The 27866-nt window shown below is 45.4% G+C and overlaps 1 protein-coding gene and 1 long non-coding RNA gene across 8 annotated transcripts; one reads left to right on the top strand and one right to left on the bottom strand.

Annotated features, from left to right (window-relative positions):
• Nucleotides 1-6781: 6781 nt before the first annotated feature.
• Nucleotides 6782-27489, bottom strand: LOC114042030. Of its 2 annotated transcripts, none has more exons than XR_003568965.1 (2): nucleotides 27191-27489; nucleotides 6782-6964 (listed from the first exon to the last, which is right to left on the bottom strand). It is a non-coding gene; the product is annotated as an uncharacterized LOC114042030 (long non-coding RNA). The 2 variants fall into 2 exon arrangements; XR_003568966.1 differs by lacking the exon at nucleotides 27191-27489 and adding an exon at nucleotides 8934-9015.
• On the top strand, nucleotides 8379-18833 carry LOC114042025 (nectin-2-like). Of its 6 annotated transcripts, none has more exons than XM_027860736.1 (8): nucleotides 8379-8691; nucleotides 9999-10376; nucleotides 11045-11341; nucleotides 13923-14040; nucleotides 14708-14856; nucleotides 15187-15303; nucleotides 16363-16394; nucleotides 18642-18833. In XM_027860736.1, the coding sequence occupies exons 1-8, from the start codon at nucleotides 8598-8600 to the stop codon at nucleotides 18669-18671; spliced, it is 1215 nt and encodes a 404-aa protein (XP_027716537.1). In that variant the 5' UTR covers nucleotides 8379-8597; the 3' UTR covers nucleotides 18672-18833. The 6 variants fall into 6 exon arrangements, with proteins under 6 accessions (XP_027716537.1, XP_027716540.1, XP_027716538.1 ...); XM_027860734.1 differs by lacking the exon at nucleotides 18642-18833 and adding an exon at nucleotides 16997-17470 and having other exon boundaries at nucleotides 8380-8691; XM_027860735.1 differs by lacking the exon at nucleotides 18642-18833 and adding an exon at nucleotides 17000-17470 and having other exon boundaries at nucleotides 8380-8691.
• Nucleotides 27490-27866: the final 377 nt, after the last annotated feature.

Below are 27866 nucleotides of genomic sequence, written 5' to 3' on the forward strand. Positions count from 1 at the left end.
CACAAAGAGAAAAATAAAAAGTAAATTAGAAGAACATGGAGCATATTTCCTATCAGATTTATGGATAGGATAAGAATTTGCAAATAAATGAGAGAAAGAGCATTGTAGGATATAAAATGGATATGTTGATTACATTATTAAAAAGGGGGTTGTACAAATAAAATTGATATAGCCAAAATCAGAAGGAAAGCAGAAAATGGGGGGAGGAGACTTTATGGACAATTTCCCAGATAAAAGCCTTTTATCTCAAATATATAGAGAACTGATTCAAATTCATAAGACTATGTGTCATTCTTCAATTGATAAATAATCCAAGGATATGAACAGGCAGTTTTTGGAAGAAGAAATCATAGATACATAGATAGATAGATAGATAGATAGATAGATAGATAGATAGATAGATAGATAGATAGATAGATGGATGGATAGATAGATGGATAGATAGATAAGATAGATAAGATAGCCATACAAAAAATTCTGTAAATCATTACTGAGCAGAAAAATGCAAATTAAAACAACTTCAAGGTATCATCTCACACCTATCAGATTTGCTAAAATGATAGAAAGGGAAAATGACAAATGTTGGAGAGGATGTGGAAAAATTGGGACACTAATACACTGTTGGTAAAATTGTGAAGTGATCCAACCATTTTGGAGAGCAGTCTGGCATTATGTCCAAAGGGTTGTAAAATCATGTATACTCTTTGACCCAGCAATACCACGATTAGATCTGTTTCCCAAGATGATCAGGGAAAAAGGAAAAGAGAAACTATCTTCTGAAATATTTGTAGCAGTTCCCTTTGTGGTGGCAAAGAATTGGAAAGTGAGGGGATGTCAATCAATCAGAGAATGGCTGAATTAGTTGTGATATATGATTGTGATGGAATACTACTCTGCTGTAAGAAATGATAAGCAGGTAGGTTTTAGAAAAACATGGAAAGACTTTCATGAAGTAATGTGAAGTGAAAGTGTAGAACAAAGAAAACATTGTATAGAGTAACAACAATATTGCCAAAGAGTAACTGTGAATGACTAAGGTATTCTGAGTAATATGATCATTCAGATCAACTAGGAAGGACTTATGAAGGAAAATGCTATCCACCTCCAGAGAAAGGACCATATGTGGAATTATGTACTGTATGCTTCTGTATGTATATGAATATATATGTTTGTGTTTACATACACATAAGTAACTTTGGCCTTCTCTAATGTGAGGTTGGGAGCGTGGGAGGGAGACAGCTCAGAACTCAAAATGTAACCAAAAAAATAAATGAATAATTTTGATTATATTATTAAAAAGGGGGTTGTACAAAAAAAAACAATGTAGCCAAAATGCCTCCTTAAAGGCTCTCTTTCAACAAGAAACCTCCCATTCAAACATCGAAATTATTCAAAACCCCTTAGCAGAGATAACCTTGCTCAACAACCCTCTGATCATACTTATCAGTCAAGACATGAGTCATATACATGCTCCCCAGTAGGTTCCAACATTGTTGTCTTCTATGACAATGTGTCTCTTCTAGATACAGCATAGAATCCAATGCAGAATGTTGAAGAGGAATTCCCTATGGATGATGAATCCCTACTGATGCTTTTCTTTATGGACGACATTGTATTGGTTATATCAATACTAGAACACTGCAGAATCTCCTGAAAGAGATCTGTACCCATTCAAAGGAGTTTTGGCCTAATCAAACTCCTAAGAAAAACCAAATGATCAACTGCAAATGACTCATCTATTATCAGTAATACAATGATTCAAGACAGTTCTGAAGGACTTATGATGAAAAATGCTATCTACCTCCAGAGAATGCATGATGGAGTCTGAATGAAGATCAAAGCATACTTTTTTCTAACTTTATTTTTCTTGGGGGGGAGGGAAGTTTGGTCTGTGCTTTCTTTTGCAACATGACTAATATTGAAATATGTTTTGCATGATCATACATGTATAATCTGTATCAAATCACTTGCCTTCTCAAGGAGGAGGTAAGGAGGGAGAGAGAGAATTTGGAACTCAAAATTTTTAAAAATGAACATTAACCCCAATTGATAAACGATCAAAGGATATGAATAGGCAGTTTTCAGATGAAGAAATCAAAGCAATCTATAATCATATGGAAAAAATACTATAGATCACTATTGATTAGAGAAATGCAAATTAAAACTCTGAGGTACCACCTCACACCTATCAGATTGGCTAATGCGACAGAAAAAGAAAATGACAAATGTTGGAGAAGATGCAGGGAAATTGGGACACTAATGCATTGTTGGTGGAGTTGTGAACTGATTCAACCATTCAGGAGAGCAATTTGGAACTATGTCCAAAGGGCTATAAAATTATATATACCCTTTGATCCCACAATTTCAGTACTAGATCTGTGTCCCAAAGAGATCCAAAAAAATGGAAAAGGACCTATTTATGCAAAAATATTTATAGCAATTCTTTTTTAAAAATTTTTATTAATTTATTTTGATTTATCAACAATCACTTTCAATACTTTTGAGTTTAAAATTTTTCTCTCCCCCCTCCTCCCCACCACCCTCCCCAAGACATTGCACAATCTGATATAGGCTATACATATACATTCCTATTAAACATATTTTCACATTAGTGATGTTGTAAGTAAAAATTAGAACCAATAAGAGGAACTACCAGAAAGAGGAAACAAAACTCAATAGAAGAGAAAAAAAATAGCAATTCAAATTCCATAGCTCTTTCTTTGAATGTGGATAGCATTTTCCATCATGACGCCTTTGGAGATGTCTTAGATCCTTGTATTGCTGGGAACAGTTAAGTTTATCAATATTAGTCATCACACATCTGCTCACTTCACCCAGCATCAGACCACACAAGTCTTTCCTGGTTTTTCTGAAGTCAGCCTGTTCATCATTCCTTATAGCACAATAGTGTTCCATTACATTCATATACCACAACTTGCTCAGCCATTCCCCAATTGATGGGTATCCTCTCAATTTCCAATTCTTTATAGCAACTCTTTTTGTGGTGGCAAAAAATTGGAAATTGAAGGGACAGCCAGCAATTGGGGAATGGCTAAATAAGTTATGGTATACGAATGGAATGGAATATTATTGTGCTATAAGAAATGACAAGCAGGCTGATTTCAGAAAAACCTGGAAAGACTTACATGAACTGAAACAAAGTGAAGTAAGCAGAACCAGAATACTGTACACAGTAACAGCAACATTGTATGATGATCAACTGTGGGTGACTTAGCTGTCCTCAGCAATACAATGATCCCGGGTAATTCTGGAGGACGTATAATGAAAAATGCCATCTGCCTCCAGAGAAAGAACTGAAGGAGACTGAATGCAAATCAAAGCATACTATTTTTCACTTTCTTTATTTTTCTTGGGAGTTCTTTTGTCTGTGTCTTCTTTCACATAATAACTAATATGGAACTATGTTTCACATGATTATGTATGTATAACCAATATCAAATTGCTTACCACCTCAAGGAGGGTGAAAGGAAAGGAGGGAGGGAGAGAATTTGGAACTCAATTTTTTTAAATTAATATTAAAATTGTCTTTACATGGAATTGGAAAAAATAAAATATTTTTTAAAATGAATACTAAAGATTGTCTTTACAGATAATTGAAAAAAACAAAATTTTAAAATTTAAAACAAAAAAAAACCAAATGGATAAAAATGTCTACCATTCAGGTTTGAACATGTAGAATATGTCATCAGTATGGACTTGTCTGTGAGTATATGTAGCTGGGATAGATGTTACCAATGAACAATGAGTTGGGCCTAGAACTCAAGAAGAGGAAGAATGTGGGCTACATTTTCTTTGGGAAAATACAAATCTGCTTTCATGATCCCAGACTTCTCCCTGGAACAAAGGCTCATTTTTTTAGTATAAATTCTCTGAGAGTGTTATTTTTTTACTGTTAGTCATAGAACACTACAGTCTACAAACAATTAAAAATGGTGCAAGCCACCTATAACACAACAAATATGGGACTTTGAAGGTCAATCCATGTAAAGAATTCACCAGGGAAATGTATGGTCAAAAGAGGGCTGGTCATGTGGAAAGGAAGAGAGATGGCAAGCAGAGAGCCCAGGTATTCCACTGGGATCTTCCGGCTGTCAGGAGGAATAAGGAAGGCTTTATATATGAGGGGTAGCAGTGTGGGGATGATTTTGATTTTGCTCATGTAAGTTATGTGTATCCGCATTGGTTTATCTAGATATGGCTCACAGAAAGGCAGGAACAGATACTTCTAGCACCTCCTTCTCCCATTCTTCTTCAAGAAAAACTGACTCCTGCCAAGGAGGGAAAACAGGAGGTTGGAGTCAGTCTCTGCTCCTCAGAGAGAGGCTAAAATTATCCAGATCCAGATGCAGATATCCATCTGCTCCCTTAAATACTGTTATCCTAGAAGTCATTTGTAGGTTCAAATGACACTCCTGATCAGTATTCCATAAAAGGAAAGGAGGGTCCCAAGCTACATGTATGTGTATGTATGTGTGTATGTAGTATGTATGTATATATGTGTGTATGTGTATAGATGCATGTGTATGTATATGTATGTGTGTATATGTATATATCTTTGGGTATATGTATACATTATATTTTTATATATAATATTGGATATAGATATCTCCAAGGCTAGATTTCCTTCCCATCAAATGCCAGTTTCACCATAAATACACATAACAAATAGGAAATAAACCCACTTATCCAAACAGATAACAAACAAAAATCAGAGAAAGCATAAATAAAAGAATGTATACCAGGCAATACAGAGTGAAGAAACTCTTCCATTGTCAGAGAGATAACTTGACCAAGAGAGAGAGTCCCAGATCTCACCTAAGGGGAAACTCCCTGAAGTCTCCAGTGTAGCAAGCTGGGAATAGGGACATGATGGAGGCCAAGGCTGCCAGCTTCTTTACATGTCAACTTCTTCCCACCATCTTCCTCTCCTTGCAAAGACTTAAAGAGAAGTTGGAATGACAGGGAATGGCAGGGAATGGTGGGGAATGGTGGGGAATGGCAGGGCTTCTCTCTGGACACAGGAAACCAGAAGAACAGAAGGAAGAGAAAATTTCTCTCCTCTAGCTCTCCCAACTCCAGCCTCCAGAGCATTGCCTAATCAATCCCCACCAATGAGGAGAAAATCCCATACAATCGGCTCTTTGAGCCAAGAGTTCCAGATAGACCCTGAGCAAGGAACTTATGGGACAGTGGGGACAAAAGTTGCACAGGATGGGAACACATGATGAGTTGAGATGTGCATTGTTGGAAAGACTATCCGAAACAATGAAATCACAGACCCGTTGGAGTGTTTGAGTACACAGCACCCTTCACTTTGTCAATTCTCTTTGCTTTAAGTACATCCAAAGCTGTATTCTAGTGATGAGTCCTATCCCAAAGGTCTATGATACCTTTCAATATGACACCTGAAGGACTTTGAAAGAAGCTTCTCCCTCAACCCATGAAAATTCAAGGAATCACAGAATGCAGAAGCAAGGGACCTCAGTGACCATCTAGCCCCACCTATCCTGAAGATTCTCTGTAACACAGCCCCAACAAGGAGCCAGCCCTCCATTCTTGGCTTGTTCTCCACTGACATCAAGCTCCCACCAGCTCCCAAAGCTGCCCACCCTCTTGGACAACACTAATTATTAGAATGTTTCCCCTGACCCTGAGTCTGGAAGTGGCCCCCTGCAGTTTCCACCCTTTGGCCCTACTTTTGGGTCTGAGACCCCAAAGAACAAATCAAGTTATTGATTCATTTTCTCTGTAAGCAACCCTCAGCCCAATGGAGTAGTAGCATGAGAACCCTGACTCTTCCCCACTGACAGTAAACTTATATACTACTAACTGATTGAGGGGAAGTTAATTTCAAGTTAAAAAACAGGTGACAGACGGTGGTGGTCTAGTTGATACAAGCATACAGGCAGTCTTTAACTCTTTCTGACCCTCTAGGGTGGGTGGGGGACACACCTCCCTCTCTTAATCTCTCCCCATCCTTCCTGTACAATGCTCTAACATTCTCTGTTCTAAGGTTCTTCCCAGCTCTGATACCCTCTGATCTAATACCAAGTAATGCCAAAACAACTCTTTCTGAGGCCATAGCATCATTAACACCATCACAACATTCTTAAAGCACTGCACATTCATTATCTCATTTGATTCTCACAATAACGCTGAGAAGTGAGTTCGGGTGCTATTATTATTCCCATTTTACAAAGGAAGAAACTGAGGCTGACTGAGGTCAAGTGACTTACCCAGGATCATACATAATAAGTGTCTAAGACAGAATTTGAACTCACTTCTTCCTGATTCCAAGCCCAGAGCTCCACCCACTGTACCATCTAGCTGCCCTTTGACCACAGAGATATATTATAGTCTGTTGCTGGACTGTTCTCAAAGCCTTTCCAGCTTAGCAGGACCTGCCAGAGCCTGAACTCAGTCATCTGAGGGCCAGAGAGCCCAGGAACATTCCCACGACCCAGTGAAGCCCCTGAGGAGAGCTCAGAGAGTCCTAAGATCTCTGAATTGGGAAGGACCTTAGTGGTGATCTGGTTCAACCCGTGCCTAGATGGACTTGGGGTCAGGAAGACCTGAATTCAAATCCTGCCTATGACACTAGCTGTGTAACTTCAGGCAAGTCACTCCACCTCTGGGTCTCAGTTTCCTCATCTGTAAAAATGGAGGTAACAAAACCTGAAAATCCTCCCTGTACAGAACTATTATGAGACCCAAGTGAGCTAATGTCTGTAAAGTGCTTGGCAAACTTTGAAGCCTTCTATGTATCAGCTATCATGTTTATTATTAGTCCCTTCTAAGATGTCTCTTTCAAGTGATCATCCAGTCTCTCTCCTTGAATACCTCCAGGGATGGGGAGCGCTCTACCTCCAGAGGAAGGATTTTCCACTTTGGGGCAATTCTCATTGCTAGAAATGAGCAGCAAGCAGTGGTCATAGATTGAGAGCTGGAAGAGAAGGGAAAAAGAAGGTAATAAGCATTTATTACTGTGTGTCAGGTGCTTTTAAAAAATTATCTCATTTGATCCTCACAATGACAGAGTAGGTGCTGTTATTACCTCCATTTTACAGTTGAGGAAATAGAGGCAAACAGGTTAAGTGACTTGTCCAAGGTCACATAGCTCGTAAATATCTGAAGCTGGATTTGAACTCAGGTCTTTCTGAATCTGGGCCCAGAGCTCTATCCATAGTACTACCAGCTGCCTCTCTGAGGCAAGGACCTCAGAAGTTAAGGAAACTAAGGCCCAAGGACATCAGGTGATTTCTTCTATGTCACACAGGTGATAGAGGTGAGATTTGAACCCGGGTCCTCTGACTTCAGAACCAGATTCTCCCTCTACCACCATGCTTGAACACAGGAGAGACGGTATTGGATTTGTAATTGAGAGATTTCAGTTTAAATGCACCTCCACAAAACCCTTATTAGCCTGGTCAAGTCATCTAGACTTTGAACCTCTGTTTCCTCACCTGTAATACGGGGGTGACTCTGCCTGCATCACGGGGCTTACAAAGGGGTTAGGTAGAAAATGCTTTGCAGACCTTTGAGCACTATTGAAATATGACTTTGACTACATTACTTAAGCTCTCTGGGCCTCAGTTTCCTTATCTGTAAAATTAGAGTAAATAAGATTTCTCCCAGGATACTGAGAGAATGTATTTTGCAAACCTTGAAGTGTTATCAAAGTATGAAGTTATTTCCTTTTATAGATATTAAATCTGCCTCTTGGTAATTTCCCCTTGTTCCTGGTTCTGAGGGCTGGGACTCCAGTGAATAAAAATAAATGTAAAACATTTCCTCTTTTTGATCGCAGCCACCCCTGGAATGTCTCGGGGGAAACCCCTATCTCTGGTTCACTAGGATCCATAAACAAAACTGACTTCATGTTGTGGAAGCCCCAGAGGGGCAGAATGAGGACCCAAAGAGGGTTAGAAAGCCAGAAAGGAGTTTCCTAGGGAAACTAGGGAAATTTTTCTAATCAGAGCTGTTAAAAAAAAATGAAATGGGCTACCGTGGGAGCCAGCGAACTCTGTCACCAGAGATGTTCAGCAGGCACCTGGTCACCATCTGTCAGGAAAGCCGAAATGGGGATTCCTGCATGGGATTGGAGTCGGAAATAGACCAGAGGATCCCGTATTAGGAGCTGGAGTCAGAGACCAGCTAGTCCCTCCCAATCTTCATTTTACAGACGAGGAAATTGAGGCACAGAGAAGTGAGGTGACTCATCCAAAGTTGCAGATGTACTATCTGAGGTGAGATTTGAATCTGAGTGTCTCCCGTAAGTCTTTACAGGTTTTTAAATGCTCTGATTCTCAGCAAGATTAGGGGAGCGTAGACAGAAAGAGGAAACCACAGCAGGTGGCAGAGCCAGAGGGAGAAGAGAGCAGTGCTAGAGGCAGGGCTTCCCAGACAGGCAGACCGCGCAAGTCAGAATTTCTTTGGGGGTGGAGCCTGGAGCCCGGGGGGAGGAGAGTGACGCCAAGACGCAAAGGGCCTGAGACTCAGATCAGAGCGTGACATCCAGCCTGGCACAGACGGAGACTGACCAGTCAGGGACTTGGTGGGGGTCACAAGAGACCCCGATGGCCCAGGCCAGCTCCCTGCCCCTCCCCCAGCTACTGCTGCTGCTGCTGCTGCTGCTGCTGCTGCTGCTGCTTCCTCCACACCCGGAAGCCGGTAAGTCAGAAAACCCGGAGGGTCTCAGAGGTTCCTAGCCCAAACCTACCCTTGCCCACCCCACCTGTCCTGCTCCCCCTGCCCCGTTACCACCCACCGGGGACTGAAAAAAGTCTGCTCCCTCCAGGTCAGCATATCCTTAAAGGGGCAGGAGGAGAGAGTGGTCAGATCCCCTTCCACACCCCGCCCCACCCCAGCCCCCCAGGATGCTTCCCAAGAGAAGAGAGATGAGATACACTCACCCCCTGAGCCCTCCTGTCCTACTCCAGGGGATCAAGGAGCCTGGGCTCCTAGGTCAGGGAAAGAGGGAGCATTCCCAGCAAGGTGGAGTCTCAGAATCAGTTTCACTTTCCCAGAATAACTTGGTGACACAGTGTGTGTCCTGAGAAGTGACCTGTCTTAGCTCAGCCCCGACTCACTCCCTCTGCTGAGACAGTCCCTCCCCTATCCTTCCCTTCCCCAAGGCAGATCTAAGGCTCTTGACCCCACAGACATACACACCCGTGTCCGTGCACCCACCCCACCCCCCAGGGGTGCTCATGTGCTCTTCCTCTCTCAGGACCATCATTCTCAGGATCGCAGACCGAGGAGAAGGGTCCCCAGTGGCCATGTAGTCCAGCCTCTTCATCTAATGCTCTGTCCTTTTTGGGCAGAGGGCCCAGGGGAGCTTCTCTCTCCTCTCCCCACTTCCCAGACAATTCTATGTCAGCACCATCTTCTTTCTTGGGCCTCAGTCACCCCGACTCCCCCCTCAGGACCTCTCTATTCTTATTTGACTCCTGTCCCCCTCCCTGTCTACACCAACTCTCCCTCCTCTTTCTCTCCAATAACCTCCTGGCCTCCGTTGGACCCCCCTCCTCAGAATTGAATCCTCCCCAGTGTCCCTGCCGTTAACTGCCATAGGATGCCATAGGCCCTCAGGACATAGAAAAGAGAATGTCAAAGCTGGAAGAGACCTTGGAACATAGGACATCAGAGTTAAGAGGAACCTCAGAGCATAGAACACAGAACATCAGAACTAGTGGGATCTTAGCATATAAAATGACAGTGTCGGGAGGAACCTCAGAATGTGGAATGTGGAACCGAGAGGGACCTTAATATAAAGAACATCAGGGATGGGTGGGTGTTTAGAACATGGAATACTAGAGTCAGGTTGGACCTCAAAGCATTGAATTTCAAAGCTGTGTCTTCTCTCCACCATTTTGGTCCCTGGCCCCTCCCCCCTCCCCCCCCATCAATAACAATCTCGGGCCCTAATATACTTCTCCTCTCTCTTCTCCCCAACCCCCACCCCTCCTCCTGCTCAGCCCCTCAAACAGTGCAGGTGAATGTGTCTTCAGTGGTCCGTGGTCTCCTGGGGACAGATGTGCAGCTCCCATGCCACCTGGTGCCTGGGGAAATCAAAGTCCAGGTGTCCCAGGTGACATGGCTGCGCCACAATCAGACCAGCCGCAGCTTGAGCATAGCCGTCTTTCACCCAACCCACGGTGCTGGTTTCCCCAGCACGGGGCCTGGTGCGGAACGCCTGGCATTCATCTCCCAGAGCCAGAGTCTGGGTTCGGAGTTCCAGGATGCCACCCTGGTCATTCGGGATCTGAGGGCGGAGGATGAGGCCAATTATACCTGCGAGTTTGCCACCTTCCCTGGGGGGAACAGCAAAGGCACCACATGGCTTAGAGTGCTGGGTAAGTAAGAATCCAGGAGAAGGAAAGGCAGGGGGCAAGGGAGGACCTGGGCACCTAGAAAGAAGCCACTAGGACTCTGGGAGGAGAGTGGAGGGTGGGGGATGCCTGGGTCCTGAAGAGGGGACTTCACTGGCTCTCTCCTGCTGACCTCTCGGGACACCCTGAGACCCCAACCCAGAGCTGAGCCTTGGAGGCTTAGAAGCCTCCAGATCCAGTCTTCTCCTCTTACTTATGAAAAATTCATGTCAGAACTAGGTGGAAACTTAGAACATGGGACACAGACTGTCAGAGCTAGAAGGGACCTTAGAACATAGAATGTTGGTGCTGAGAGGAACCTTAGAATATAGAATGTTCTAAGCTGAGAGGGATCTTAGAACATAGAACACTGACCATCAGAATTGGAGGGGAAGGTTTCCTATAGCATAGAACATAGAATTCCAAACTGGAATGGAGAAGGGCCCTTAGAACTTAGAATGTTAGAACATAGAACACAGACTAACTGGAACCTTAGAACGTAGGCTAAGAATATGGAATCTTAGGGTTGGAAGAGGGCTAGTCTCACCTCCCCATTTTATGGGTGTAGAAACTGAGACCCAAAGAAAGGGGTTAATTCACTCCTAAGCCCCACAATATCTCTTGGCTTATTCAGCTTCTCATCTCTCTCCCAGCTAAACCTAAGAACCATGTAGAGGCCCATGAGGTGACCTTGGGTACAGACTCCATGATCATGGCCACCTGTATCTCCAGTGGGGGCCGGCCACCTGCTCGAATCTACTGGTCCTCTTCACCAGCTGGCCAGAGCAATGAGACCAGGACAGCAGGACTGGCCTCTGACACCTTCACTGTCACCAGCCACTTGACCCTCATTCCTACAGCCCAAATGAATGAGAAGGAGGTCATCTGTAAGGTGGAGCATGAGACCCTCAGGGAGCCTGCTCTGCTGTCCATCACCCTGGTCGTGAGATGTGAGTGACCCTCTCCTCCCCTGGACACTATCCCAGTTGGGAGCCCCAAGATTATCTACACCTGCTCCCCTGTGGCGTGGCCTATCCTTGCCCCCACTGGCATCTCCAAGCATGCTATCTCACTACTTTCCCCTCAGTGGTCCACACTGACCCTCCCCTCGACATTTCCCAGGCAACATCTGCACAAATTCACACAGACACACACATACATAGACACACAGACACACACACACAGAGACACACATACACACAGACACACACACACACTCTGCACCACCTCCCCCTGTCTATCCTAATTTGGGGCGCTATCTATACCGATTTCCTCCCCTTGGACAGAATCTATACCAGCTGCCTGTGAGTACCATCTACACTGATACTCCCATATGCTTCAGCTCCCTAGACACCATCGGTGACTGCCTCCAAGCTGGTGTCTGTCTACACCAGCTCCCCCAGGAACCATCCACGCTGATCCTCTGGAGCACTACAAACACTGAGTGCTCCCCTAAATGTTGTCTTTGAAAATATTCACAAACTGTTGCTCACAGCGACCCCCAAAACACCATGTACACCAGCTCAGCCTAGACCAGGACCTCTCCATCTTTGTGTGGTGTGTGTGTGTGTGTGTGTGTGTGTGTGTGTGTGTGTGTGGTGTGTGGTGTTTGTGTGTGGTGGGTGGATGTGCCTCGTGTGTGCATGTGTGTGTGCATTTGCATGTGGGTGTGCATGTGTGTGTTTGTATGTGGTTAGTGGATGTATGTGCATTGCATGTGTGTGCGTGCGTTTACATGTGTTTGTGTGCGTGCGTGTGTGTGCGTGCATTTGCTTGTGGATGTGCATGTATTGTCTACACCAAATGAGTCACCCACACTTCTTCCCCCTTGACCCAACCACTACCCACACCAAGCCCTAGGCCCAGCCTTTGAGCAAGTACGAAAGACCTAGAACATAGGTGTTCCTCTAGATTCCTGCACATCCTGCTCCTCTGCACAATGTTTCTGGCTATAGACCCTATTTCCTCCAGCTAACGTTCCTGGAGATGCCTTGAAGATGGAGAATTTTGTTTTTATCTCATCTGGTGCTTACAACTACCCTGGAAAGGAGGTACTATTGTTATCCCCATTTTACAGATGAGGAAACTGAGGCAAACTTGGGGTAAGTGACTTGCCCAGGGTCACACAGCTAGTATGTGTCTAAGGCTGGATTTGAACTCATGTCTTCCTGCCTCCAGGTCCAGTGCTCTTTCCAAGGCCATTCAGTGAGTAAGTCACAGAGCTGGCATTCAAACCCAGCCCTCAGGCCCTCACCTCCACCCCCCATCCAAAAGTAGGTAGTAGTCATCTCTCTTTCTGAATGAGCCAGACAGAAACATGACAAGGCAATGTCTTTGCCTTCTGGGATTCTGAAAGAGCCTGGGGAATTTTCAGGAAGTGACCCTATACCCTGAGCACCCCCAGCTTCTTTAAAGGGCCAGGCTGGGTTTTCAGGAGTAACTCCTGTGGTTTCCCACACTCCCTTGGGAATCCCCAGACAGGCCTTGGGACTGGGGCCAGAAAGAACAAAGCCAGGGATGACGTAAGTGCCGTCCTCAGGGGACTGAGTGCCTCAGAATGATAAGCAAGGATGGAACAGTCCAGCCTTGGCCCTAGAAAAACCCTCTCCCACCCCTACAATGATTTCAGGGGTCAGCTGAGGGGGCAGTGGGAGGAATATTGGACTCAGACCCAGAAAAACCTCGGGCTCAAAGGTCAGCTCTGAGGCTGAGTTCAGCTTCTGTGCCTTATAAAAATACCCACCCATGACTGTGCCATGTCGAAGAAGAAAAGCAAGAGCCCTGGTCACCTTAGGCAGACCCACGGCAGCTGAACGCGGGGGAAGACATGGACGAGCGGGTCCCAGGATGGGGCGTCTAGATGGGCAGGGAGCCGAGTCTAGGCTCCCTGGGAGCCTAGGGCATGGGAGTCTAGATGGGCAGAGGATAGAATGGTGGACCTGGAGTCATGCTAGACCTGAGTTCCAGTCCTGCCTCAGGCACTTCCTAGCTGTGTGACTCTGGGTACTTGAATCTCTCTGGACCTCAGCTTTCTCTTCTGTAAATGGAGATAATAACAACCCATCTCACAGGACTGTTTTGAACATCCAATGAAATAGTGCTTGCAGACTTTAAAGCCCTATATTAATGTTCATTATTAGCATGTTTTTGTATTATTATTATTATTAATCTGTAATGATGAGGTCAGAGGCCCATTGGAGCATTAGATGGGCAGTATAGATGGGCCTGGCCTCCCAGAGTTGCTGGGATCTCAAATGATAAGAAAACTGTCAAGGATCTGGCAACTCTTAAAATGCCACGTAAATGTTGGCTATCATTACCTGTGATTACAGGTTCAATGAGCCTCAGTCTCCCTATCTGTAAAGTGAGGCAATTGAGCAACACGACCTTTGAGGTCCCTTCTGGGTCCAGATCTGGGTCCCTAGGACCCTACAATTCTAGAAGCACAACTTCCTGCCCCTCTGATGCAGGCCTGGCCTCCCCTCCTACCTCCCTGAGGGCTCCCTCACACCCCTCCCCCTCTCTCCCCAGACTCTCCTGAGGTCTCCATCTCAAGCCATGATGAAGACTGGTATGTTGGGCGAGAGAAAGCCTCCCTGAACTGCGATGCCCAAAGCAACCCCCAGCCCATGGCCTATAGCTGGAGCACGTGAGTCCTGGGGGTGGACAACTGGACATAAGGGTCCCTGGCTGGGCTAGGCACTGGGGGGGGTGGGGTCAGCTGTCTGAGACCCTGAGGGGACACCTGGGTCCCTAAGTAGAGGGGAAAAGATCATGGAATTTAGACCTGGAAAGTATTTTAGCAATAATCTAAGAGTCTAGAGAGGGCAATGGATTTAGAGTCAGGGGCACTGGGTTCAAATCCTAACTTTTTGTTTTACTATTTGTATGCTTATTTACTATTTTGTATTTGTATGCAACTTCTCTGGGCCTGAGTTTGTTAATCTGGAACATGAGGGCATTGGCTTTGAGGCCCTCCATGGTCACCTCTGGCCCTAAATCTATGACCCTACCATCTAGTTTACACATACCCACTTTACAGAGGAGGAAACTGAGGCTTGGGCAGAGTAATGCTTTGCCCATGGTCAGAAAAATACCAAATAGCTATAGTGGAGATACCAACCCAAGTCTCCGAGCCCAGATGCAGCTCCCTCCTCACCATGCCAGGCTGGGGCAGCATTACAGTGGGCTCTGCAAAGCAGCAGAAGCTAAGGGCTGCATTTCTGGGTCTCTGAGGTTGACTGGGGGATGAGAGGTCTTACATCACAGGTTTGAAGGAAGAAGCAAGTTGCGTCACCTACCATTCCCTCTCTCAGGGTTTCCGGCTTCCTCCCTCCTACAGCTGTGTCTGAGGGGCCCGAGCTCATCATCCACCCTGTGGACTGGTCAGTCAACACCACCTTTATCTGCCAAGTCACTAACGCTGTGGGCACAGGATGGGCTAATCGAACCATCCATGTCAAAGGTGAGGCGGAGGCGCGGGGAGGTGAGTGGGAGACAGCCTCAGAAACACGGTGGGGAGTTCCTGGGACACATCCACATGAATATACTCATCAGTGCCGCGGACCCATACGTTGCCAGCGCATTCTCTCGCTACACCCTCTGAGATTAAGAGGATTCTCACCCCAAAGTTCTTCAGGGACTGGACCACAGTACACAGGATCACAAAATCATGGATACCAAGCTAGAAGGGACCTCTGGGGCCATGTAATCCAGTCCCTTCGTTTTCTGTAAGAGGAAATTGAAGCCCGGGAACGTTGCAGGATTAACACACATCCCCTTCCTTCTCTTCCAGAGACACCGTCTTCCAGAGAGTCCAGAGTAAAACTTGTGGGCACCGTGGTGGGCATTGTGGTGGGCCTGATTGCACTCAGCAGCATCCTGTATTGCGTGCTCACCAGAAGGTGCCCAGGTGAGTCACCCAGTCTCCTCCCCAGCAAGTTCCCTTCTCAGGGTTTGGCCCCAGCTGCCCACGGTTCCTGAAACCAAAGCTCCAACGAGGGTGTGACGAGTATGGCTGAAGTCTGAGAACAGAGCAGAGGATGGGGTGGGACAGGACTGGGATCCTCTGGCCCCTCGTGGAGGCAGGGAAGGGAGGACAGAGCAGAACGTGGCAAGGAAACCAGGCCAGGTGAAACAGAAAGGGAGAGGCAGGCTGCAGGTACATCCCTGGGGAAGGGGGGGGGGGGGGGCCAGAGATCATCGGATAAATTGAGATGAAATCAGTCTTGTGGAGAGAATGGCTGAAATAACAAGTCAGCAAATCCAGGAGCCACACCCTGAAATGCCAGGTGAGGCCACCATAAACAAACACCCCAGATACAAACTCACCTTCTCTGATGCTGAAAGCCCCCTCAACACCCTCCAAAATTGGGATTGTTCTCCCCCAATTTACAGAGCTTGAAACTCAGAGGGGCTCCAGGGACTGTCCCACAGTCATACCGCTAGGACAGAAGATTCACCGAGATCGACAGCAGGAAGGAATCTTAGAAGCCAAGTTCCTCATTTGACAAATGAGGAAACTGAGGCTTAGGGGAGTTTCAGTGACATCCAAAGTCAAACAATTAGCAAGTGACTGGACTATGATTCAGAATGAGGTCTCCTGACGCCAAATTCAGGGGAACAAAGACCAGAGGAGCCTGAGAATAGAGAGCGTGAAGAGCTGGGAGGGCCCTGAGAACAGGAAATGTCATGACTGGGAGGGCCCTTAGAACAGGGAATATCAGAACTGGGAGGGGCCTTAGAACAGGGAATGTCAGAACTGGGAGGGGCCTTAGAAGAGAAGATGTCAGAGATGAGAGGAGCCTTAAAGATCACTTACCCAACACCCCCCCACCCCACCATTTGCCCAGTGTCATTTGTCAGAGGCAGAGCTGGCAACAGAACCTAACCTGGTCTCTCGACTCCCCAGTCAGTGTTCTGCCCTCTGAACTAAACAGTCGTATATTCATAACTGCCTCTGCTCCTCCAGGTCAAGGCCGCCAGAACTATTCGCCTAATAGGGTAAGAAGGAGCTACTTTTCCTCCTTTGATGCAGGAAGAGGGCAGAGGGCACTCTGCAGAGGGTCTGGCTGCAGCCCCAGGCCCGTTCAGGGAAGTTGGGAGCTTAGTGGTTCAGGGAAGGAGAAGGAGGGGATGTTCATATGTAGAAAGTAATTACCTCCCGACTCCCCTTCACCAGTCAGCCAAAAGCTTGTGTATGTGTGTGTTTGTGTGTGTGTCTGTGTGTGTCTGTGTGTTTGTGTGTGTCTATGTCTGTGTGTGTGTCTATGTGTCTGTGTGTCTGTGTCTGTGTGTGTCTGTGTCTGTGTATCTGTGTGTCTCTGTGTGTCTGTGTGTGTGTCTATGTGTCAGTGTGTGTCTGTGTGTGTCTATGTGTCTGTGTGTCTGTGTATCTGTGTGTATGTCTGTGTGTGTGTCTCTATGTGTGCCTGTGTGTGTGTCTATGTGTCTGTGTGTCTGTGTCTGTGTGTGTGTGTCGAGGGTAGTGATGTAACCCCCGAGGGCCCTTGCAGTTCTATGGGCTATGGGACTACAAAGGACCCCCATGGGGGGGCAGAGCCAGGGGCCCCATAAATGAATGACACCACATTGGTATTTTGCAGCAGGTCTACGCCTCAGTGGCCTGCATTACCAGTCTACCCAAGCCGACCCAGAATAGCATGGCAGATGATGTCAACCAAAATGACAGACAGGCTCTACCACAGTGACGGATCCCTCCCAGGCTCCAGACAAGTATCATCTCTACCCTGACATCCCTACCAAGGCTCTCCTCTCCCCCAACTGGTGCCCAGGGAAGGATGGCCCATTGGGAAGAGCATCAGAAGACTTGACTCCTTGCCCCTGCTGGCCCTCTGACAGGACTGCAGGACCATGGACAAGACCCTTCTTCTCTCCTGGCCTCAGCTTCCCCAGCCAGAAGAAAGAAGGGGGCAATCCACAAGCATTTGCTAAGCACCTACTCTATGCACCAGGGGCTGCCCTCAGTTCTCAACTAGATGTTCCCTAAAGTCCCTTCCAGCTCTTAAAAAAAGTGATTCTTTTCTCTCTTCTCCTAAATGGAGAGACAACATGTTGTAGACCTGGAGCCAGGAAAACCTGGGTTCAAATCCTCCCTCAGGTACTTACAAGCTGTGTGACCCTGAGCAAGTCAGTTCACTTCTGCCTGGGCCTCACTTTCCTCCCCTGTAAAATGCTGGTCTAGGGCCTAGACTCCAGGAGGTCCCTACCAGCTCCAGTATTTATTGTGATAATAGCAACCCCTCAATCTAAAGAGTTCTCCATGTCCCAAAGCAGAGAGGGGGGCCAACCTTATTCTTAAAAATGGAAAAACAGAAATCTGGCAAACCTTAAGCCAGTGGAGAAAAGAGAATTCGTATTATTCCTTCCCTATCCTGATCCCCTGGAGGTTAAGTAGGGCAAGTATTCTTAGCCCCCTCTGACAGAAAAGGAAACTGAGGCAGAGAAAGAAAGAGGAACTTTCCAGAGTTCACATAGTTAATATGTGCTGGGGTCAAGAGTCAAACAAGGCCTTCCAGCTCCAGATTTCCATTACATGACAGAGCCTTGCTAGAGAGAATGAGGATTCTATGCGGGCAGTTTCAGGATGCTTATGCCTTTCTCAATCAACAATTGTTCACCTGGAACGTAGCTTGTTCTCAGCCATGTTGTCAGACACTTTCAATGAGGATGAACATGGCGTTAAGGTCAGCTACTGCACTGATAGTAAATTATTTAACTTGAAAAGGTTACAAGCCAAGACTAAAGTGGAAGGAGAATTGGTGCTTGACTTTTTGTTTGCAGATTATTGTGCACTTAGTGCAGCCTCTGAAGCTGAGATGCAACAAAGTATGGATTGATTCTCTGCTGCTTGTGCTAATTTTGACCTAACAATTAACACCAAGAAAACACAGGTTCTCCATCAGCCAGCACCACACCATCCATACGTGGAGCCATTGGTTATAGCAAATGGAGAAGTTTTGAATGCTGTGGATAAGTTCACCTACCTTGGCAGTGTACTTTCCGGGATGTACACGTTGATAATGAGGTTGACGCATGTATTGTCAGAGCTAGCTCAGTGTTTGGGAGGCTCCGAAGCAAAGTGTGGGAGAGAAGAGGTATTAGACTGACTACCAAACTAAAGGTCTGCAGAGCCATTGTGCTGACCTCATTGTTAAATGCCTGTGAAACCTGGATAGTATACTAGTGCCATGCCAGGAAACTGAATTATTTCCATTTGAATTGTCTTAGGAAGATTCTGAAGATCACCTGGCAGGATAAGATACCAGACATTGAGATCCCTTCTCGAACTAAACTGACAAGCATTCAAATTCTACTACAGAGAGCGCAACTTCCATGGGCTGGTCACGTTGTTCAAATGCCAAATGTACACTTGCCAAAAAGACTATTTTATGGAGAACTCACACAGGGAAAGTGCTCATACGGTGGTCAGAAGAAGCTATACAAGGACACTGTCAAGGTCTCTCTTAAGAACTTTGAAGTTGATTGTGTAACACAGGAGACACTGGCACAGGACTGCTAAGCATGCCATCCCCTCATCAGAGAAGGTGCTGTGTGGTATGAGCAAAGCAGAACTGCAGCAGCTCAAAAGAAATGCAAAATGAGCAAATTTGAGAATCCACTCCAAATGTTCACATGGGCTATTTGTGGTAGAGCCTTCTGGGCTCATACTGGTCTGATCAACCACAGTCAGGATACATGGAAGGACACACTATGACCCTGACATAGTGATGTCATTTTGGTCCTTCCAAGAATGAAGGATAGCCCAGCCTCAGACACTTGACACTTACTAGCTGTGTGACCCTGAGCAGGTCACTTAACCCTGATTGCCTCACCAAAAGGCAAAAAGAAAAAAAGAATGAAGGATAACAACCAGTCTTCAGTTCCTGACTCCCTCACCCAGGACTTGTAATATTTTTATTTTTGTAATTATTATTATTAATTTATAATTTAATTTATTATTAAAATCTTCCTGTCATCCATCTGGGTCCCCGGTGTGGAGAGCTGAAGACAGGATGTAGGTGAGAGGCGGCTCTCACCCTAGAGGGGAAAGGCCAGGGGTGACATAGAAGCCACCCAAAGACACCTGCTTGGAGCATAATGCTGTGAAGTAACCCCAGCTCAGGAGCTAGCGGTCCTGGGTTCAGATCCCACCACCTCTGAGGCTTACTGCTTGTGTGACCTTGGGCAGGGTCACTGACCTTCCTGGGCTTCAATGTCCTTACCCGTAAATTGTCCTAAGACAATTACCCTCTGGTCAAATTACCAGTTGAGGAATCCAGATCTCTATATGTGATTCTGTGATTATAGAGCTACAACTTTAAAGGGGCCTCTTTAACTGGAGGCCTCCACCTCCACCACCTTGATGTCTACCAGTTGCTAAGCCCTCACTTCTCTTCCTGACCTCTGTCTCCACCTCCCCGCCCCCTAAATATGTCTTTAGTGTGCAGTCCCTCCAACAGTTTAGATTGAAACCTGTACCTGTAGATGGTGCAGTGGATAGAGCACCAGCCCTGGACTTAGGAGGACCTGAGTTCAAATCTGGCCTCAGACACTTACCAGCTGTGTGACCTTGGGCAAGTCACTTAACCCCAATAACCTCCACAAACCAAAAAGGGTCAAATGGAATGTTTTAACCCCAATAACCTCCACAAACCAAAAAGGGTCAAATGGCATGTCCATCTCTGGCTATAAAGGATGCTGGGAGCCTTGGCAGAGGTGACGAATAAGCCCCCAGGTTTCTGACTGGTTTCCCCTACTTCAGTCCCTCCTACTCTGCTGCCCAAATTGCTATCTGGATGGCCAGCTCTTGTCATGCCCCTCCCCTGCCCTCCCTTTGCCTGCCTCCAAAGTGCAGATTCCCTAGCCTGGCATTCGAGAACCTCTATAATCTGCCCCCATCCTGCCTTTTTAGCCTCATCTCACAGGGGCGCACACCACCATACCAGCACACTAAGCACCTTGCCCTCCCCAGATCACAACAGGGTACATTGGAAGGGAAATGAGGAGGAGGAGGAGGAGGAGGATGATAACAAGAAACAACCCAAACTTTCAAGTCTGCAAAACTCTCTACAAATGGCATCTCATTTGACACTCATTATATCATCCCATTTGATCTTCACAACACTCCTGAGAGGCAGGTAATCCTGCCATTATTATCCCCATTTTACAGATGAGCAAGCTAAGGCAGCCAGAGGTTAAGACTTGCCCAGTAAGTGTCTAAGGCTGGATTTGAATACAAGTCTTCCTGACTCCAGGTCCAGTGCTCTGTCCACTGAGAGTGCTTACCACCTATGTGACCTTAGGCAAATCATATTATGTCTCCAGCCTTCAGTTTTCCTCATCTTTAAAAAAAGAGGCTGGCACCAGATCATTTCCAATAGCTCTAAATTCTATGGCAGTTAGCACAGAGGAGTACGTAACATAAGCACTGCATATGGTGTGTGCTCACTAAATGCTTCCTGAATAATACTGATTCTTTTATCTAAATTAGTGATTACTTCAATAGAGGGAACTCCAAGTCTGGAAATTCTCCCAGTCTTAAAGAGCTGTCCAGGGTACTGAGCTGTCAGTACTCAGCCAGTATTCCTGGGCGTCAGGGGTTGAACCCAGGTCTTCTGGAATCCAAGGTTGATCTGCCATTCGATACATTCCTACATCACCTAGAGGGCATTGAGAGGCACCTTGGGGTGTCCAGGGGAGAGGGTGTGTGGGGGGGGGGGGGTGTTAATCAAACAGCAGCCTATAACCTAGGCCGCTAGGTGGCGCAGTGGATAGACAGCTGGACCTAGCGTCAGGAAGACCTAATTCCTGGAGAAGTCTTGCTCCCTCTACCAGACTCAGTTTCTTCATCTGGATAATGGAAACGATAATAGCATCTGCCTCTCACAGAGAAGGTAAAGGATGGCAGGGGTACAGTCAGAGGGCTCTAGCACCACCTTCAGAATATGTTGAGATAGCAAGGAAGGCTTCCAGCATGGTAGGTGAACCCCACAAGACTATTTAATAGGAGGAGATGTACCTTAGTGGTTTGATCAGTTAGTTAGTCAACAAGCATTTATTAAGCATTTGCTGTGTGCTAATCACTAGGGATTCAAATACAACAAAAATAAAACAGTCTCTGCCTTCAAAGGAGCTAACTTTCTAATGGGGAAGACAATAACAATAATAATAATAAACATTTATGTAGTGCCTACTATATGCCAGACATTGTGCTAAGCACTTCATGGTTATTACCTCATCTGGTCCTCACAACAATCCTGTAAGGCAGATGTTATTATTATCCCCACTTTTACAGATGAGGAAACAGAGGCAAATAGGTTAAGTAACTTGCCCAGGATTACACAGCTAAGAAGATTCTGAGGCTAAATTTGAATCCAAGTCTTCTTGACTCCAGGCCCACTGATGTATCTACTGTGCCACCAGCTGCCCCAGTAAAAAAAAAAAAAAGGCAGATGAAAACAGATTGGGGTGGGGGGTTGGAGAGAAGTACCCTTATGGTGAAGTCCATAGTCTGAAGCATAGCTGGGGGAGGAATGATGGCTGGCCTGAGCCTTTCCTCCACATGGAGGTTTGGGGGGGAGCTCCCCACAAGGGTCGTTCCAAGGTGAGAAGGCACCTGAGGCATAGAGGCAAAGTCCAGAGTCAGAAGAAAAGCAGGGAGAGGAATGAAAGATGGCTTCCTCAGGAGGGAGGTTCCAGGAGAGTCAATCAACAAGCATTCATTAAGCAGTTATAGTGAGACAGGCATTACTAGGTCCTGGGGACACGAGTACAAACAATGAAACAATCCCCATTCACAAGTTCTGGAGACCACAAGGACATGCAAATATGTAGTTTGGGTGGGAAGACACATCAGAAGGACCCTCATAGTCAGTGAGATCATAGATGCATTTGAGAATTTGAGACCTGACCATCAATTATCAGTACCCTGTTGGGGTTCCCACAGGAGGCTATCCTGTCTCCTGAAAGAAATAATTATTTTTGTCTCATATTAATAGTCAATTATTAAAATTGGGGAAATCCAAGCTTTTTTTCCCCTATCCTATTTCCTTGTCCATTCTCTGAAGGGCAAAAGGGCTAATGGAAGATAGGATTTATATTCTCCTCATTCTGGGTGTTTCTACTCCACCCAACCAGCTCAGGCTTGGGTGGGGAATATAGACTGTTTGTCAAGACTGCCCAAGGCTGAGGTTTGTCAGAGTACAAGGACAGTCTCTCTGGCCAAGAGTGACATAATGTCACTCTCAGCTCTTTAATGGAGTAAGCTCACTTCTCTTTGTAACGTAACCAATCAGAGTTGATTATCACCTTCAGGAACACTCCTCTTCAAAGGGCATATAAGCTGTGAGCCCACCACCATGATGGTCTTTGGTCTAAGAGAGAGACGGCCAAATGGCTGTGTTTTTATTAATAAACGTGCTAGCATTATTAATGAAATGATTAAATTACCCAGAAATTACATCTCTCAAACTTTATAAACATCACACTTCTACTGAAGTAATACCCAGGATACTCCCAGGAACTTACTGGTGAGCTCATATCCTCACTTTTATTTGACTACAAAAGGCACTTATTCTATCCATAGAACATTAAATATAAATAGGATCTTGGCTTGTCCCAGGACTGTCGCTAACCAAACCCCAACAAACAAGATGAGAAGAATGACCTTTCGACAATATTAACACTGGTAAGTCCTCTACAGTTTCCAAAGTTTCCATTATGTCACTTTGGATAAGTCCTCTGCAGTTCCAAAGACAATATATATTTATCTCATTTGATCCTAACGGCAACCTGTGAATCAGGTACTATCATTATCCCCTTTTTATAGATGAGAAAACTAAGGCAGCATGGTGTAGTAGGAAGAGTGCTGGGTCCAGCTTCTGAAGTTTACTACTTATATGACCTTGGGCAAGTCACTTAACTCCTCTATGTCTAGATTTCCTTATCTGAACTAGAGAATCTCTAAGGTCCTTTCCGTTCCTATATCCATGATGCCATAAGATTCCGAGATGCCGAATTACTTGTCCATGGTCACATAACTAGTAAGGGGATTCAGTAATCCAGGAAGGTCAATATCAGGTCTGGCAGAACCCATTTCATGATGTTCAATCCATCCTAATACATCCCACTAACCTTGTCATTGTCTAGCTCAAGAACTTTTTCAATGGCTCATCATGATCATCTCCTAAGCCCTAAGCACCAAGCCCAATGCCTTGCATGCAAACAATCGATGAAATAATTCAGGAAACATTTTACAAAATGGGGCTGGGACTGAGCCAATGCATGTAACCATTCATCCACAGACATGACATTCCTTGATGTTCTTCCTGTGGTATGGAAGGCTGACCTTGTGGAACTATTCCCAATTGATCTCCCCTGAGGTACCCATTTGTGAAAGAACTGACTGGGATCAAAGGTGCCTCCTGGGACAGGAAAACAGGCAATGCTGTGCTCAGAAGTGTTTAGCACCTGGTTCCGGGAGCAGGGACGACAGAAGGGTGAAACATATACCCTGTCACACTTTTAAATTTAACTTGTGTCATTAACATTTTATCCATCACTTTCTTAAGTTCATAAAATCAACAAAAACAGTAAATCAAGCCTTGATTTGTAGCATTTGCCAGTTTCCAAGATGTAAATGCTCAACCTGGAAATTTAACAACCAGCTCTCTCTGGCAGGTTCCAACTGGCTCCCAGTGCTCCTCTGAAAATAGTACATCAAGCTAAAAATGCACTAATTTATTTCTGCATGTATTTATTTTTATTCTATGTTGTTTCTAGTATCTTATTATTTATTGTATAGTAGTTTATATTAATTTATAGATATTATTTTATTAATAAATGAGGAAAGAAATGATGATGCTGATATCTGTATTATCTTAACTCAGTAAAATTCCCTTTCCAGGTCACTGCTCCAGGATATGGGTTATGACTCAATCAACAGAATGTAAGCTCTTTGAGCACAGGGACATGTCCCTTTTGCCTTCCTGTTCCGAGCACCTAGGACAGCACCTACCACACAACGTTTCAGTCATGTCTAACTCTCAGTGACTCCATTCGGAGTTTTCTTGGCAAAGATCCTGGAGTGGTTTACCATTTCCTTCTCCCCCTCATTTTACAGATGAAGAAACAGGCAGACAGGGTTAAGTGACTTGCCCAAAATCACACAGCTGGTTGACTGCATACTAAACACTTAATAAAGGTTTTTCCATGTATCCATTTAAGAACTACAAACAAAGTGAGTGCCCACTGACTATAGGAGGGCTCAAATTGTGGAGTGTGAGTGATGGAATGTGCTATAACAAACAATGAATGTGGGGGATTCAGAACAACTTGAAAACAGATGCAGAGCAAAGCCAGGAGAGCTAGAAAAACAACCCACATGATGACTAAAATAATGTAAGCAAAAATAACACTAATAAACAACTGAAGTCAGACTGAGTGCTATCAGCTAGGCTGGATCTCAGAGGGCAGCTGAAAAATACAGTTACCTGCTCTCCAGAGAGAAGTGGGGGACTATAAGTGCAGAACATTACATACACCATCAGACATGTTTTCTTATATCAATCAATTTTGACTAAGTTTGCTATTAAGAAGGGTTCTCTGGGGCAGGTAGATGATGCAGTGGATAGATCATCAGCCCTGGAGCCAGGAGTACCTGAGTTCAAATTTGACCTCAGGGACTTGACACTTACTAGCTGTGTGACCCTGGGAAAGTCACTTAACCCCATTGCCCAGCCAAAAAAAGGGGGGTTCTCTGGTGTGGTGGGGAGGGGGGCTCATAGGGAAATCATTGCAGTTTTAAATTATGAAGGCAGTTTGGGGTGGTGACTTGAAGGACCACCCTGTAAGACTGAATGTTGTATAAGTGCCAGATCTCACTCCCGATTGACTGAAAGATCTCTGAGCCCATAACACAGCATGAGTGTAGAGAGACTTCAAGGAGAAGTTAGAGAAGAAAAAGTCAAGCAAGGGAAGAGAAAGAGAAAGGAAGAAGGGAAAGAAGGACAGAAAGAAAGAATAGAAAACTGCTTTTTTTCCATATGGATCATTCTTGGTTTGGTTTGGTTTACTTTGGGGTAGGGGGAGGCCAGGAAGCAAAATGCAAAATAAAATCATCCCCGGTAGGAGACACATCACTGGTTCATACACCTTGGAAAGCTTTCTCATTTCCTTTTAGAGGAATGAGGTCCATTTCCTATGATAATACAAGTTTCCCTGGATAGGAAATGTCCCTTCCTGGACCTTTTTTATGTCTTTGCAAACTCACAATGAATGTTTGTTTTTTTCAAAAGAAATCTGACTGCAGGATGAAAGTGGCAGTACTGTAGAAAGAGGCTCACATGAAATATTTCTGAAAGAGCCTATTTTTATTAATCTTGTTTGTTACGCAAGATTAATCTCAAAGATTAACAAATCTTTATTAATTTCAGGTTGTGTTTTAGGTTGCTTGGGGGATGGGATTGGACATTTTGGGGCATAGATCTAAGATTTTTTTTTTAAATGGAGCTTCCAGTATTCCACCAACATCCATTGGCAACTGTTCTTCAATTCATAGTCTTAGAGAATTGTCTCAGGTCTCTAAGAGGTTAAGTGACAGTCAGTGTGTGCCAGAGACAGGATTTGGAGGTAGGTCCTCCTGCCTCGAAGGCCATCCCTCTAGCCACTTTACCAAGTACCTTCACTTTTATCAGGGAAATTTAAAAATGCATGAGTTTAGTTGTTTTAAGAGACAGAAAGAGCAGTGACCTGGGTGTCAGAGTCGACCACAGGCCACCACTCCCTCTCTGTGACCCTAGGGAAAGGATTTCACTCTTGAGGCCTCACTTTCCTCATCAATCAAAAGCTAGAGATGAGGAAGAACTAAAGGTCTCAGCATTCGGAAGAACCAGACTAATAATCTAGAGGCCACTAGGTGGCACCATAGCGCAGAGAACACTGGCATGGAATCCATACAAATCCAGCCTCAGACCTTAATGGCTATGTGACCCTGGGCAGGTCACTTCTCCTCTGTCTGTCTCAGTTTCCTCAACTGTAAAATGGGAATGATACTACTTACCTCACTGGGTTGTTGTGAAGATTCAATGAGACACTATTTGTAAAGCACTTAGCACTGTGCCTGGTACATAGTAGGCACTTAATAAATGCTGATTTCCTTCCTTCCTTATTTTCTGCAGTAAGAGACATAACATTCACTACCATCAGAGGCAGTCCATTCTATTTCTGAATGGTTCTAATCTTTTCAGACTCCTTCCAGCACTAACATTCTTTCCTTCTTCATAGAGAAGGAATGGAGAAAGCCGCATTTTGAGGACTGGGCAGTGATGTGATTCCCTATTTCTCCAGGGTTTTAACATTTTCAAAGTGCTCTTTTCCCAACAGCCCTGTGGCTCCTGCCTAGCTTTCCAGGCTGGTTTCTCCAGCTGCCCTTCACACACTCTACATTGGCAAGCCATTCCACTCACTGGCCTCCAAACATGATTGGGTTGAATTGAATTAAACACATTAAAAGCAGAAGACAGCGGCTGTACCAATCACCTCCATCTCTCTCTCACTGTTCCCCAGAGTGAACTCCCCACTTCCCATACTCTTCCATCCCTTGGACCTCTCTCTTACTGTGTGCAAAGACCACCGGATATAGAGAGATAGGCTCTGAGTTCGAGTCCTAGCATTACCTGGTTACTATCTATGTGGCCTTCGGGCAAGTCACTTGAGCTCACTGAGACCTCAGTTCCCTCATCAATAAAATGATATTTTAAATTATTTTCATGATTTACCTTGAAGGTCCCTTCCAGCTCTAAAGGGTGCGATGCCTGGTTTCTTCTCAAACTCCAGTCACCTCCTGGGACTCTGAAACCATTGTTGATTTGTCCTTCATTCTCAGAGAAGACTATGACCTAGTTTTCTCCTGAAGACACCATCTCTCCAAGGCTGGTCGCACCTGCTGTCACACCCCGTGACACCTAGGTCAAGGAGGAGAAGTTGGCTACCCCTGGACTTCCCGACCTAGAGGAACACATCTACCCACAAGGATTCAACTTCCAGCAACACACAAACATGTACATCCATACACACACATGCGTGCATGCCACAGCAGTATAGACCTACCACACATAAAATAGGACATGTTTCTGTGCATGCCTCCACCCCATGAATATGAGTCACTCCCAAGTCACCAGACACAGGGCTGGTACCCGTCCTGCCGTCCCTTACTTCTGTCTCCCAACATCCCATCAGACTCCAAAGGATTCTCCCCACCAAGCACCACTGACCCCCACACACTCCTCAACACCATATCCTGAGTTCATGCTACCCCAGAAGCATAGGGGAACCATATCCCCTATATCCCCCAACCTCAGTGACTCTGAGTTTTTTCTTCCCCTACTTGCCCAGGGTTAGGTTCTCTGATTTAAACCTTTTCACCTCCCTCCATTCCTAGTTATGTAGCCATAG

This window comes from Vombatus ursinus, unplaced genomic scaffold (genome assembly GCF_900497805.2).
Source record: "Vombatus ursinus unplaced genomic scaffold, bare-nosed wombat genome assembly UNPS02014239.1, whole genome shotgun sequence".
Lineage (NCBI taxonomy): Eukaryota > Metazoa > Chordata > Mammalia > Diprotodontia > Vombatidae > Vombatus > Vombatus ursinus.